This window comes from Coenobita brevimanus, chromosome 60 (assembly GCF_032717465.1).
Source record: "Coenobita brevimanus isolate Jiangsu-jjx chromosome 60, ASM3271746v2, whole genome shotgun sequence".
In the NCBI taxonomy this organism is placed as follows: Eukaryota; Metazoa; Arthropoda; class Malacostraca; order Decapoda; family Coenobitidae; genus Coenobita; species Coenobita brevimanus.
The window spans coordinates 38,397,579-38,411,583 of NC_137013.1; the positions used below are offsets into that span (position 1 = coordinate 38,397,579).

General features: G+C 41.1%; 1 protein-coding gene across 3 annotated transcripts in view; it reads left to right on the plus strand.

The window, feature by feature from the left end:
- Mmp1 (Matrix metalloproteinase 1) overlaps positions 1-14,005 on the plus strand; it is a 45,505-nt gene that overhangs the window by 27,219 nt on the left and 4,281 nt on the right. For 2 of the 3 annotated variants that reach the window (XM_080274874.1, XM_080274875.1), the window contains exons 2-11: positions 1,799-1,903; positions 2,176-2,308; positions 5,429-5,529; positions 6,089-6,293; positions 7,846-7,994; positions 8,284-8,455; positions 9,007-9,284; positions 9,585-9,728; positions 10,444-10,557; positions 10,930-11,014. In XM_080274874.1, the coding sequence (XP_080131000.1) occupies positions 1,799-1,903; positions 2,176-2,308; positions 5,429-5,529; positions 6,089-6,293; positions 7,846-7,994; positions 8,284-8,455; positions 9,007-9,284; positions 9,585-9,728; positions 10,444-10,557; positions 10,930-11,014 (1,486 nt within the window). Of the gene's footprint in view, positions 1-1,798; positions 1,904-2,175; positions 2,309-5,428; positions 5,530-6,088; positions 6,294-7,845; positions 7,995-8,283; positions 8,456-9,006; positions 9,285-9,584; positions 9,729-10,443; positions 10,558-10,929; positions 11,015-13,869; positions 13,938-14,005 lie in introns of all 3 variants that reach the window. The other variant, XM_080274876.1, reaches the window with a different exon arrangement.

Here is a 14,005-nt window from a genome sequence, read left to right on the forward strand (position 1 = left end):
CAAGCTGGGAAATAGTACTGAAATTCTAAAATGACCACAGAAAAGTAGTATTTGGGATGAGGGTGGTATTGGGGAGGAGATGATGGTATTAGCGATGAGATGACTGTATGAGGGATGGTATGATGGTATTGGGGATGAGGTGGTGGTATTAGGGATGAGATGGTGGTATTAGGGATGAGGTGGTGGTATTAGGGATGAGGTGGTGGTATTAGGGATGAGGTGGTGGTATTAGCCATGAAGTGGTGGTATTAGGGATGAGATGGTGGTATTAGGGATGAGGTGGTGGTATTAGGGATTGAATGATGGTATTAGGGATGAGATGGTGGTATTAGGGATGAGGTGGTGGTATTAGGGATGAGATGGTGGTATTAGGGATGAGGTGGTGGTATTAGGGATTGAATGATGGTATTAGGGATGAGATGGTGGTATTAGGGATGAGGTGGTGGTAGTGGGTGGTGAGACAATGGTGCTGTGGTTTTGTTGCTGACGTCACTGAGTTGCAATCTGAATGCTGGTACACTCATACATACAAATATTAACCCCTTCAGTTCGTTGACGTATTATTATTATTATTATTGGTAGTAGTAGTAGTAGTAGTAGTATTCCTACTTCCAGTCGATTTTATTGACTCGGGAAGCTTCTTGTAGTAAAGGAATTAATGAATGCTATATCTAACCCTGCCTGTTGAAATTTTTTTTCTTTCTCTCTCTCTCTCTCTCTCTCTCTCTCTCTCTCTCTCTCTCTCTCTCTCTCTCTCTCTCTAAGCTAAATACAATCGTCTGAGGATAGCAATATTAATCCAAGTACATCATCGGACTGAAGAGGTTAAAAGCGTTTCAGGGGAGAGAGAGAGAGAGAGAGAGCGATGTGAAAGAAGGTATAGGAGTTTACGTAAAGGCATCAATAACCCAGTCTGTTGTGGACACGGGTGGTAAATAGATAAATATATGCCAAGTCCGGGGGAGGGGACACTGGCTTTGTGGGGGGGGGGGGAGGCAGAGAGTAAGGAGAAAAAATGGGGAGAGGAGGAGAGGAGGGAGAAAAAAGGTGGAGGGGAGGAGGGAAGAGCGGGTAGAGTAAAAGAAAGAGAGAAAGAGGATGAGTGAGGTGGGTGGAGGGAATAAAGGGTAGGGTGAGAGGAAGAGGGAGAAAGGAAGAGGAGAGAAAGTAAAGGCATAGAATGTATTACTGGAAGGTAAAATGGATATGTGGTAGGGGAGGGGGAGGGGGGAACGATGGCAGGGGTGGTAGGGGTGTTGGTGGCCTTGAAGGGGTAGTGACCTGATGCACGGAATGACGAAGGTGGTTAATGTGGCCGGGTCGGTATGGCACTGGCCTTACGCTCCGGGGACGCTCTGGAGTAGGTTCGAGCCCCACTGAGTTTGTTGGGTGTCTGATATAAATTTCAAAAGCCTATCCACAACACACACACCACAAAGCCAGCCAGGAGACAGGACATATGTGCTGGGCAATCCCCAGGTCCTGTCCTCCCCTCTTTCTATTTTTTAACCAGACCATACCCCACTGACCGGGCTAATGTATGGCCCGGCCTGCGCTATATGTGCAGGTAATCTTTAAACGAACAAACTGTCCACAACTCTATAGGAAAGAAAGATACATCATTAACACATTTTACTCTTTTGTTTCACCATCTGTGCCTTTTATGTTACCATCATTATCACCACCACCACCAGTTGTTTTTATTATTATTACTACTACTACTACTACCATCACCACAACCACCACCATCATCGTTATCACCTTTACCGTCCTAACCTGTCTCTTTCTCCCTCGCCAGATCTACCTGTCCCGCTTCGGATACATAAGCCCGGCAGTGACCAACCCACAGTCAGGCGCCCTTATTTCACAGGACGCCGTGGAGCGAGGCATCAAGGAGTTCCAGGTGAGAGAGAGAGAGAGAGAGAGAGAATGATTGAGATACTGCCACTTTACTTTTTTCTATGTGTGGATCTGACCATCATATTTAGTAGTAGAAATTATGTATATAGATGTGTATATATTATTTATTTTATATTTATTTTATATTTAGCCTAGACAAACCTTAGTACACCGAAACTGAAAACTGTAGTATGGTGATGATGTAGTGGCCTTTGGTTCCTTCTTCCTTGCATGAAAAAAAATATATCAGGTCAATTTTTGTCTTGTTCCGTCTAGGCGTTCGCAGGGCTAAATCAGACTGGAATCCTGGACGAGGAGACGAAGGAGGTCATGAATCTGCCCCGATGCGGTGTGAAGGACAAGGTGGGCTACGGGTCCAACGCACGCAGGAAACGCTATGCCCTCCAAGGTGGGTACTCGGACACCTTTTACTTAGAACTGAGTCACACACAGCCTGATTACTGAAACCTGGTTGCATGACATTCCATTATTATTATTATTATTTTTTTATGGTAAGGTAGGTATGAGTAAGTGTACGTAGCCTGGTCAGTTTAAAATAATAATAACCGTTCCATTTCTGTTTCTTAAGTTTATTTATCATATAGTGTTCTGTATTTTTTCTGCCTATGTGACAACAACAGTGTGTCACCAAACGCCTAATGACAGAGACCATTCTTGGTGGCAGCGAAAAATGACATCCATTGCCTTAAATCTCCCGGCACGTCACTCCTCACTCAGTTCAAGCATTCGATTCCCGGGAAATGAGTAGCTTCCGCCCTTCCATGCTTCCATCCACCCCAGGCCTGTGTTTCGTCAGTCGGTATTCTACATTTGGTACTCTGCTTGCATAAAAGGAACAAAAATAACCCTGTCTACCAAACCCTATCTTAACACCTCCGTTCATTTGATTTCTTTAGTTGTCTGTATTATACGTAACAGTGACAAGAATAACCCATCACGAGACCACAAGCCCAGACACGTATAACACCCTCTGTGGTCTAGGAGTTTAAGTCCCTTCAGCTGGATGTTTGGGTTTAAAGGGTTGGTTGGTACTTATTTCTCAGGGACGAGCGACTGAGCAGTGGTCATCAGAAGTCTAGTTTGAGAGCAGTAAGGTATAACGCTGCTTGTGTAACAGTGACAAAAATAATCTATTGCCATCACGTGACATGTTACCTTCGCTTCCTGCGTCACCACTGCTCACTCACTGTCTACAAGCAAATTCCTTCCCTCCTTCCTTCCATCTCAGTTTCGTATATTTTCCCAGCTGTCAGAATTTCAGTACTGTATTCTCTCCTCAATTTTTCCCCGCGTTACGTAACATTGACAAAAATTCCTTCGACAAACACCAAAATTTAACGGACAAATGACACCCCACTTCGTATTTATATCTTTCCTCCCTACATCATCACTCCTCACTCTGTTCAGCTACTTCAGTGTCAAGCATGAAGCGTGTTGAGTCGCCAAGGATATTTTTGTGCTGCTTGACAACGCCTCCTCGCACGTGTTACTCATTCTCTTGTAACTTCGTGTCTTGCGTTACGTGTTTTGAGAAGGGGCCATGTTGCTTTCTGTTTGCGGGGGATTTTTTTTTTTTTGTGGGAACTTTGAAAGGTTTGGAGATGTGGGTCCTGGGGTTTCTCTCTCTCTCTCTCTCTCTCTCTCTCTCTCTCTCTCTCTCTCTCTCTCTCTCTCTCTCTCTTTCACTTCGAGGGCATTTCAGGCCGGTTGAGCTCATGATTAAGTTATTTCCTCCTTGTCCCTGTTGACCCAGCAGAGTAATTGGGGACCTGGATATAACATTGACGATTCTAGTGTTATTCCAGAAGAGGATTGGCCAAAAATAGTGTCATCTTTTACACTGTCATATGTTCCCGAGTCAGTAGTGTGTAGTTTAAAAGTCATGCAGCCTTTGCATATTATTTTTAAAGGCATCTAACTTACGCTAATTTCCCTTAATATTTAGTTGACCCTGTAGTGTAATTTTAAACTCTCCTTCGTTCCCAAGTCAGTTTGAAATATAGTAGTTTTAAAGTCATGCAACCTTTTCATATTAATATTTCTTAATGACATGTAACTGTTCCTTGTTCTTTATATATATATATATATATATATATATATATATATATATATATATATATATATATATATATATATATATATATATATATATATATATATATATATATATATATATTGAAAACTAACGTAATATTTTTTTTTCATATGTTTTTATTCATTGCCAAACATGATACATGACCGTTAAGAAAATACAGGAGTGACTTTGCATTGTGAGAAGAATGGCATGGTTCAGTGATTTATTTGTCGTTTGTTCTTGTTTGTGTTTGCGTAATGTGAAGGTTGTGTGTGTGTGTGTGTGTTTATGAGGAACCAAGGCGACTGCTTACGTATGAATGCTCGCGTGTTAACCGTCATAAAGTGCACACGTGGACGTTTCATTGTACCGTACTTCCTCTCCCATGTCCAACTTCCATGCCATACCGTCTTAGCCTTCACTACCTGGCCGTAAACTAAACACTATGACGGGAGCAAGAAAAAAAGATAACAAGGGGATAAAGGAAAAAGAAAACCTCAAGGAACGGGCTCTCAAGTCTATGCCCAGAGTTAATCTCAGGCTCCTGTAATTCTCTCTCACACACACACACACACACACACACACATTATCACCTTCATGAATATGTAACAAAACTCGGACTCCCTCTAAGCTGAATAAAATCGTCTGGAGTGGTAATCTGGTCTATCTTTAATCGCTTCATAACGAGGGGTCTTGGGCTGAATAAAATCGTCTGGCAGTAGGAAAAATGAATTTAAAAAGATTCATTGAATGGGTGAAGTTTGCGTGCTGTGTGCTTGCTGTGTGCTTGTTTGCGTGCATGTGTGAGTGCTGTGTGCTTAGTTGCGTGCAAGTGTGCTTGTATGCTTCGCGTAAACAGACCTTCTGTGTTATAGGGAGTGGTTTAGAGGGCATTTGCTTGTGTCGTAGAAAAAAAAAAAAAAGTTAATTGAAGGAATAAAAATATCTCCATCCTCCATGTATTTAATTGACACTTGTAACTTACGATAATTTTTCTCGTAAATAAGATTTGTTTGGCGGTAACACAAGGGGACATGGAAAGCATGTACACTCATCATTCCTATCTGCAAAAATAAAACAAAAGTCTTGTTTCTTATTAATTTCCCAATTGTTAATGGAAGGTAGTGCAAGCAGAATAATTATCTGTATGTAGGTTGTGTATGTATTGCAACGGCTGGCTAAGCACATATTATTTCGCTTGTGCTTTTATTGTCTGCGAGATCAAATATGAAGACTAACCTCGGCCTCTCAAAGGTTCAAGATGGCACAAGGACCCATGAAGCTCTCCGTGACGTAATTGCGGTGGTTATTTTGTACCGAATGTAAGATATAAACAGACTGATTTTTTAAATTCATTTTTTTAGTTGTATGTGTGTAGTGAAGGCAAACAAGAAACAAGTAAAAATATAAACATACTGACCCCGGTCTCTTTAGGTTCAAGATGGCGCGTGAGGGAGCTGACCTACCGCATCAGCAAGTACCCAAGAGGCCTTCTCGAAAATGATGTCGACAGGGAGATCGCCGCAGCATTTAAGGTAATAACACATTTTTCACTATGCACACAGTTTCAGTATGTGGACATAATTCTTCGTTTTAAACAGTGCAAGGTTGTATGCAGGTAGAACACAATTTCAAATTATCTTGTATTCGATATAAATTGCCATTTAATGTCGCATCTCGCATTTTTAGGTAAATTTAAGTTACGTGTTGATTTAAAATTTCAGTCTTTCCATTTTGGTTAAATGTCATTGTGGTGTATCGTCTGTCCTACCCAAGTGTTGAAGGTTATCCCCCCCCCCCTCAAATAAACTCGTCTGGAGATGCCAAGAATGAGTAACTTGTAGTGTAGAAGTGATGGTGATGGTATATTAGTAGTAGTAGTGTAGTAGTTGTTGTTGTAATTGTAGTAGAAGTGGTTGTCTTGTAATAGTAGTAGTAGTTGTAGTATTGTAATAGTTGTAGTAACAGTAGTAGCAGCAGCAGTAGTTGTAGTAATAGTAGTAGTAGCTGTAGCAGTAGGTTATCAGATTGAAGGAGTTAACCTCACGACACACAGACTGCAATCTTCTTGCCTTACCCTTGACCCCTCTTCAGGTATGGGAGGACGTGACTGACCTGACCTTCAGTGCGATGCCCTCGGGTCGCGTGCACATCGATATCCGTTTCGAGAAGGGTGAGCACGGCGATGGTGACCCCTTCGATGGACCCGGCGGTACACTGGCCCACGCCTACTTCCCCATTTACGGAGGGGACGCGCATTTTGACGACACAGAATCATGGACCATCAAGTCTTATAGAGGTGAGAGAGAGAGAATGAAAATGAGACGGGGGTGAGGGAAAGGGGTAAGAAGGGAGAGAGTGGAGAAAGAAGATTGGAAAATAGGGGATGGGGGGGAGAGAGAAAGGGGTGAGGAAAGGAGGGGGGTGGGGGAGAAGGGAGGATGTGGGAGGAACATAAAGAGTTAGGTGAAAGGAGAGGAGAGGAGAGGATGGGAAGAAAAGAGAGTAGGGTGATAGGGGAGGATAGTTAGAGGAAAGAGGGTAAAGGGAGAGAGAACGGGGCCAAATTGGACAATAAGAAAGGCGCAGATATATGATGGCAGGATGAATGACCACCAAGAAGATAAATCAGGGGAAAGGTGTAGGGGAAGAAGTGGGGGGAGGATGAGAGGATAAGAAGGGAAGAAGTGGGGAGAGGGGGAAAGGAAAGGGAGAGCAGGAAGGGGGGGAAGGGAGTAGGAGGGTAGCAGAGAAGGAAATGACATGAAAAGAAGTGAAGAGAATAGGGGGTGGGGGAAGGTGGAAGGAAAAGGGAGGAAAGGAAGTAGAAGGGTAGCTGAGAGGGAAATAAGAGTAAAGATCGACCACGTGATTAGTTGTGACAGTGCTGTAATGAAAAATGCATGGAGAGTGACCGGGAGTACAGTAGAGATGAGAACTGGAGCACCATCCCTGGACTGGAATACCATCCCAGCCGCTATTTCACTACTTATTTCGTGCTTCGAACTGATGAAGTAGCATCCTTACAGACCAAAGATGCTACCCACTGATCGTGCGCGCGCGCGCGCGGTCACGGAAATTGGGCAATTACATACATACAGAGAACAGACGAACAAAGGAAGGCCGACAACAGACCACAATTCTGTCTTGTCTGAGGAGCTATGAGGTTACATGCACAGAAGATACTGTTGTTGTTACCAAGATCTAAAACACACACACACACACACACACACACAGTCATTATCATAATAATAATAATGACAGCCATAATTCTGAACGTTCTGAACTCCTCTAGTTTCTTCCAGTTTCAAGACAGTTCAAGGGAACATTTGACCAGCTGTACTCATTATTTCAGAAGTATGTTTACCGTTAGTAATTTTTCATCATCTGTAGCTCCTAAATTCTGAACTAATTCCTTCCACCACCCCAGGCACTTGATACTATATCCAAATAACTGAGGTGGCCAAGTGGTTTGAAAAGTGGTTAGCAGTCTAAATGGACATGAGTTTAATCCTAAGCTGGGGAAGGGATCACTTTGGTTATTTGAATTTTGCTAATATAAACTTTACTGATCTTCCACAAGACCCACTGACATGTAATAAAAGTTATACCCTCAATACCCTCAAATACCGTCACACCAGTCCTGTCTCTGAAGGAGGGTCCTAGCATGTGCAGTATTCAAATGGAAGCTTGGTATTAGTGCTGAAGTGGTGACATGTGAATTTGTGTGGTGTGTACTGGAGGAGGACTGCTGGGCTTCAGGGATTAGACCATCTAGTCTGTGTTCAGAGTCCATTTAAAAAAAAAAAAAAAAAAAAAAAAAAATACTAACTGCCGTCTCCTTCCTACAGGTACCAACTTGTTCCAGGTGGCTGCCCATGAATTTGGTCATTCCCTAGGTCTGTCTCATTCTGATGTACGGTCCTCCCTCATGGCGCCGTTCTACCGTGGCTACCAAAGGAACTTTGAACTTGACCCTGATGATATTCAGGGTATCCAGGTGAGATGACAGTGGGGGTTAACTTGAGCGTGCAGGATAAGGTTTTAACCTACAGTATCTCACATCTGTGACTCCATGTTTGTTTGTCTGTCATCTATTAGATCATATAAACGCACCCCATATTTAACTTATCCCACTTTAGTTGCATTCCATCTGACTGTCTGTCTGTTAGCTCATATAAACTACCCCATATTTAACCTGTCCCACATCAATTGCTTTCTACCTGTTTACTTGTCTGTTTATTCAGTCACATAAATCCACCCCTTATTTTCCCATCTACCCTCTCCAGGCCCTGTATGGCGCAAAGAAGACCCGTCCCACACCTCCCACTGAACGTCCATCCTCGTCCGGATCTGGCGGCAGCAGTGGGTCTGGCAGCGGGTCTGGTGGATCCCTGTGTCGTGACCCATCTATTGACGCCATCGTTACCATGTCCGACAAGATGACATACGTGTTCAAGGGTGAGTCTGGAATGAAGCAAGGAATAATGGAATCCTCCTCCTGAACTATCCATCCATTATTCATTCCTCTTTTGTCTGGCATCATGTTATTACAAAAGGATGGATGGGATTGGGAAAATATTATCATCGTCACTGTCCCAACCCAAAATCCTATCACAGTACTAAAAATGGAGAAGGAACCAGAAAGCATAAGCAATGTTCTGACTTAATTTCATTACATTATGACCAAAGGATGCACAACATGTAAGACTGAAAAAAGGAAACGTGAAATTAGCATTTGCTATAATTTTTGTGTATAAAATTGAAAAAGAGAAGGCTGTGTCTAAACTCTCCGCTTCAAATAAGTCTTTCATAAGCTGAGTAAAATTATCTGGTTCTAGCATGGAAAAATGTGTAATTGGAATGGAGGATATAACTCAGGCTCCTATGACATACTGTCTGTTGAGTATATCATCAGGCATTACCTGGTAAAAAATGTATGACTGTCCCAACCATGAGAGAGTAACATTTTGCCTACACATAACCTAAACTGACTGATTCCTTTCCAACAGGCTCACAGTACTGGAAGCTAACTGATGATGGTGTGGGAGCAGGCTATCCTAAAATTATCTCTTCCGATTGGGGTGGTCTGCCCTCCAACGTGGACGCTGCCTTCACATGGACCAACGGCAAGACCTACTTCTTCAAGGGGTCTGAGTACTGGCGTTTCTCTGACCTCCAACTGGATGCAGGCTACCCCAAGCAGATCAGTAAAGGCTTTGCAGGCGTCCCTAATGATGTTGATGCTGCTTTCGTCTGGTCTGGCAATGGCAAGATCTATTTCATTAAGGTATGGACTGTGTACATTTTAACAGTTTCCCTGTAAGACCACTGATTGAAACTGTGTTGTCAGATATGACAGCCAGTGTGGAAATCTGTTTAAATATTCCTTTTGAAATATGCATAAATTATCTTCAAACAATATGACTTGCACTCAGTAAAATTACAAGTTAAATACATTTGAAAAGCATACAATTCATCAGATCTGTTTAATTCACATATAGTCTATAAAAAAGTAGGAGAGAGATTCATTTTCTTCTTCTTCCTGGTTCTGACATCCTTTCTGATAAAAATCATTACTTCCTGGCAGGGTGGAAGCTACTGGCGGTTTGACCCAACACAGCGCCCACCTGTGATGGAAAGCTACCCCAAGCCTTTGTCCAACTGGGAGGGACTGCCAGACAACCTTGATGATGCACTCCAGTACTCCAATGGATACACATACTTCTTCAAGGTATGGCAACTTAGTATTTACTCATTGCCATGTGTATCATTCCTGCATTCATTTTTGCCCACTTATTGCTCAGTTCACTGTTTCTCCTGTCCCAAAGCTTGCCCTAACTTCCCCACATTGGCCTTAAAAGTACAGTACTGGACATTGATAAAGAAGCTGGAGGACACATCGTTAAACACACATTATTTACGCGAACTATGTTGACTTAGTGTTAGGGAGGAGGAGGTGCACGGTGGTTCTTTATGCTATCAGATGCCTCGTGATAACTAAACATGTTCATGCAAATGATAGATGATAGATTTGGGCCATTTTTGGCTCACATTTTGTTATATAGGTTCTGTTTGTTTTATACTAAATTCATGAACCTGACCATCAGCTCACTGTTATTGGTATACAGCACAGTAAAAACATGTTGTGGGTAAGCATACTGTACTGAAAATGATGCAATTTTTATGTCATGCATTCCCCTCATGAGCAGTAAAGGTATTGCCTTGATTTTTAGAAGACTTTTGAAGCTTACAGCCTTGAGACTGAAAGCCATTCATTACATTCATCAGTGGCCTTTTTGTGGGATTACAGTGAGTGCTTGACTGGTTGCTAACCTGTGCTCTGACCCACCAGAATACCTGTCCTATTTTACTTGAAGCCATATACTGTACATAACACTAAATTGTACTATGTTCTAACTTTCTTCTTTCTCTTTTTTGGTCCACAGAAAGGTCAGTATTGGCGCTTCAATGACAGAGCCTTCCGTGTGGACTCAGCTGACCCGTCCTTCCCTCGCCCAGCTGGATACTGGTGGTTCGGATGCTCTACCTCAGACTCTCTCGTAAGTATTCGATCAGGGTATTAAATATGGTACACTGTGTAGTATGTCCCCATCTTTTTTTAACGTTTTTTAAAATGAGATCCTTAGTAAGTTACAGGAAAACCGCCCAGTCAGGTTCCACTGCCATCTATAAAGCTGATATCCCAGTATCTCCAATTTACTGTTGCAGTTTTACATAAAATGTTCTGACATTTTGGAAAAAATCCTCGATGAATAACAAATATTGTTTGTACCTTATCCACTCTTAACATCATTGCCTGCACACATACATAGTTTACCCACCTTAACATCTATCCATCCACAGGCATTTCCCCACCCTAACATCAATCCATCTATGGATATTTACCCTCCCAAACATCTCTCCATCCACAGGTATCAGCCAGCCACCATAATGACCGCGGTGATATGGTGCCACCAACAAATTCAGATGACGTAGAGGATGACACCTTTGATGCTGGTATGTGTCAATTGGGACTCTGTAATCTTCAGAAAATGATGCTGTTATTTAGGTTAATAGCTTGGTGATACTCAAAACAAATTTACCTTAATGCTACCGTACAACTCTTTTGATAACCTCATCTGCTTACTTCAAAGACTAATCCTCCATGCCAGATCTTGAGTATGCATAAAACTTCTGCATCATTATACTTGCACTGCTTGCTAAATTTTACTTCCAAGGAAATACTTTTCCCAGCAAACATGCAAACAACTGTAGTGCTGCATAAACAATGGTGGCCTGTATGGTATTGTATTCCTAGCTGGAATACAACTGCATGACAGATTTGCTGTCACTTAACACACAAAACTAATTTAAGCAAGGTCGTTTGTCTGTCTCATCTTTCCCAGAGTCTTTGTTGCCTTCTCATTCCTTCACTATGCTGATGAAGGTGCATGTCTTGTCTGTTATTTGATGGGTTTTCTTTTAACCCCACAAATCAAGGACATAATCTATTTGATCCTTGCTGCAACCATACCACTACCTTTACAGTCCTGCAGTTACTGTATATTCAGTTTATTGGAAACCTCTAGCTGGGAAGGGGTTTATGAAGCTACACTTAATTCCTCCAATTAAAGGTCTCTTCTAAGCTGAATGGAATATGGTAGCAGCAATAAAATAATCTACTTGGGCTGAGGCAGTTAATATTTAAATGTTTCACACACTTTGGAAAGAATATTAATTATATTATTCAAAATATACTTTAATTATTTTTACAGGAATTCTAATACATAAAAATATTTACAATAAAACAGAATCTTTATTAATATGTATCTCAATTTATTAATATGCATTTTAACAACAGTACAGTTTCTCAGACTACACAAGACCAGCAGGTAAAAAATATACACTAAACACTGATATACTGAACTAACATTCCAAGATTATCCTACTGAGCCTGGGAATGTCTTTTTCATTTAAGTCTTCCTAATGGTTTTACTCAGCTTAAGAGAGATTCTTTGACAAGGAGAGGTTAGACATCACCTTAATAATGCCATTCAGTACAAGAGGTTCCCCCTAAACTTAATAAAACCGTCTGGTAAAAGTATTATATAATAAAGAACATTACGTAAATTTAAGGTGACAGACACTATATGGAGCAGTATCTTTTTAGTAACATTATGAAAGTTCATAATAACAGATTACTACTGAAAATTCTACTGCTCCATAAGCAGTAATCTAAATTATTTTACAAAGACCACAATATAAATGTCATACAATTACACTGAATGAAGCTTTGAGAAGTACCAGCAGGTATAGTACTGCAGGTAGTGCTAGGTTATAATGCTACAAAATACTGCATAATATAGGTATTATAAGTCCTCATTATAAGTCACCTTTTTAGAATGTTTGCCACCAAGCTGACAGTAAATTACAGAAAACTTTATAAAGTTTCATTACTGCCCATGAAGTTGATTTGCCAGATTCCCTTAATATGCAGTAACAGCTGTATAGAAAAGTTTTATATGTGTGTTTATTTTAAACCATTCCTGACTTAAAATGAGGATTAAATTTTCTGTCACTAACAGTAACACTTTGTATGCTGTTACAGTGCTTTCTTCTGTCTTGTCGTGTTGAAGTTACAGCTTCATACTTTGGTTCTTGTTTTTCATGTTATGACTGCATATTGCTTTGACACAATTATAGTAAATCTTATCTTCCTCTTTACCGCACTGTCTGTGTTCCCATTCCCTTCCCATCCTTATTTATCCTGGCCAGCCCACATTTGCTTGTCCAAAAACAAGATGGTTGTAGTTCCTGTGTCATGTAGTTGTAGCACTGTGTGAGTGTGTCCACTGTGTGTAATGAACTTTTGTGTGTCATACCACTCACTGCACCTGCACCATCACATAGTCTTGTTTGCACATGTGCTTTACCACCAAAACTCATGTGTTTATGAGTTTGCACCAACAGTCAGCAGCACTAAAACTACTAACATCATGAGTATATATAAGGGAATACAGTATTACTTTAACACATTAATACCTTGTGCAATGTTCTAATCTGTATATGAATGTTAAAGATATTACAGTTACTGAATACTATTTGTTAACAGCTAGAATACAGACTTGTGTATCTTAATTCATGGATAAGAATAAATAACTTGAGTTCAGACTTGTGTATCTTAATTCATGGATAAGAATAAATAACTTGAGTTCTGCATCATAGTTCACATAATAATACACCAGCATAACTAACAATCGTAATACTCTACAGTGAACATTTATAACTGAAGTACAAATCTGGGACGTTTATATTTTTTAAAGAATAAGGATGGTGTAGTGATGTGTGTTGCAGTATGGTGTGTGACTGGTTCAGTGTATGGCTGTAGAGTAGAGGGAGACCTAGTGTTATAGATTTGTAGTCTTGTAGAAGTTATTGTTTGTGCTGGGATAGTGATGTTGATGTTAGTAGCATCCTTAAACTGTTGTTTTACCAGTTGTCACCATTGTGGAGTTCCATAGAGTTACTTGAAGTTGTTTTAGCTGCTATGATAGACTACAGGTAGTGTAACAGCAGTAGTTGTATTGACAGTGACGTACATTTTTATACTGGGCAGTGTGTTGCATGGTCTGTGCTTTGGTACTTGTGGCACTGCTATTGTTTCAGTCATCTTGCGTATGTTCCTAGTGATCTGTTTTGGCAGTGTTGTAGTAGTATTATAGCAATTGTATGGTACTGATAGTATTTGTAGCAGTGCTGTTCTGTGGTTGTTGTGGCAATGTGATGATAGCTCTGGCAGTGTTGTCACATGGTTGATGATAGCTGTGGCTGTTCGGTGTAAGTGACCAGGGCCTCTCCTCACTCTACCCCAGGATGCAACAACTCTCGCTCCTGCTAGAGGTGCTGCCCTTCACCTCATCCTTCACCCACCCTCTCCTCAGTAAGTGATTGGGCACGGGCAGCTCCACTGAGGTTAAATAGAGTGATTAGGTGTCAGTAGACAGGCAA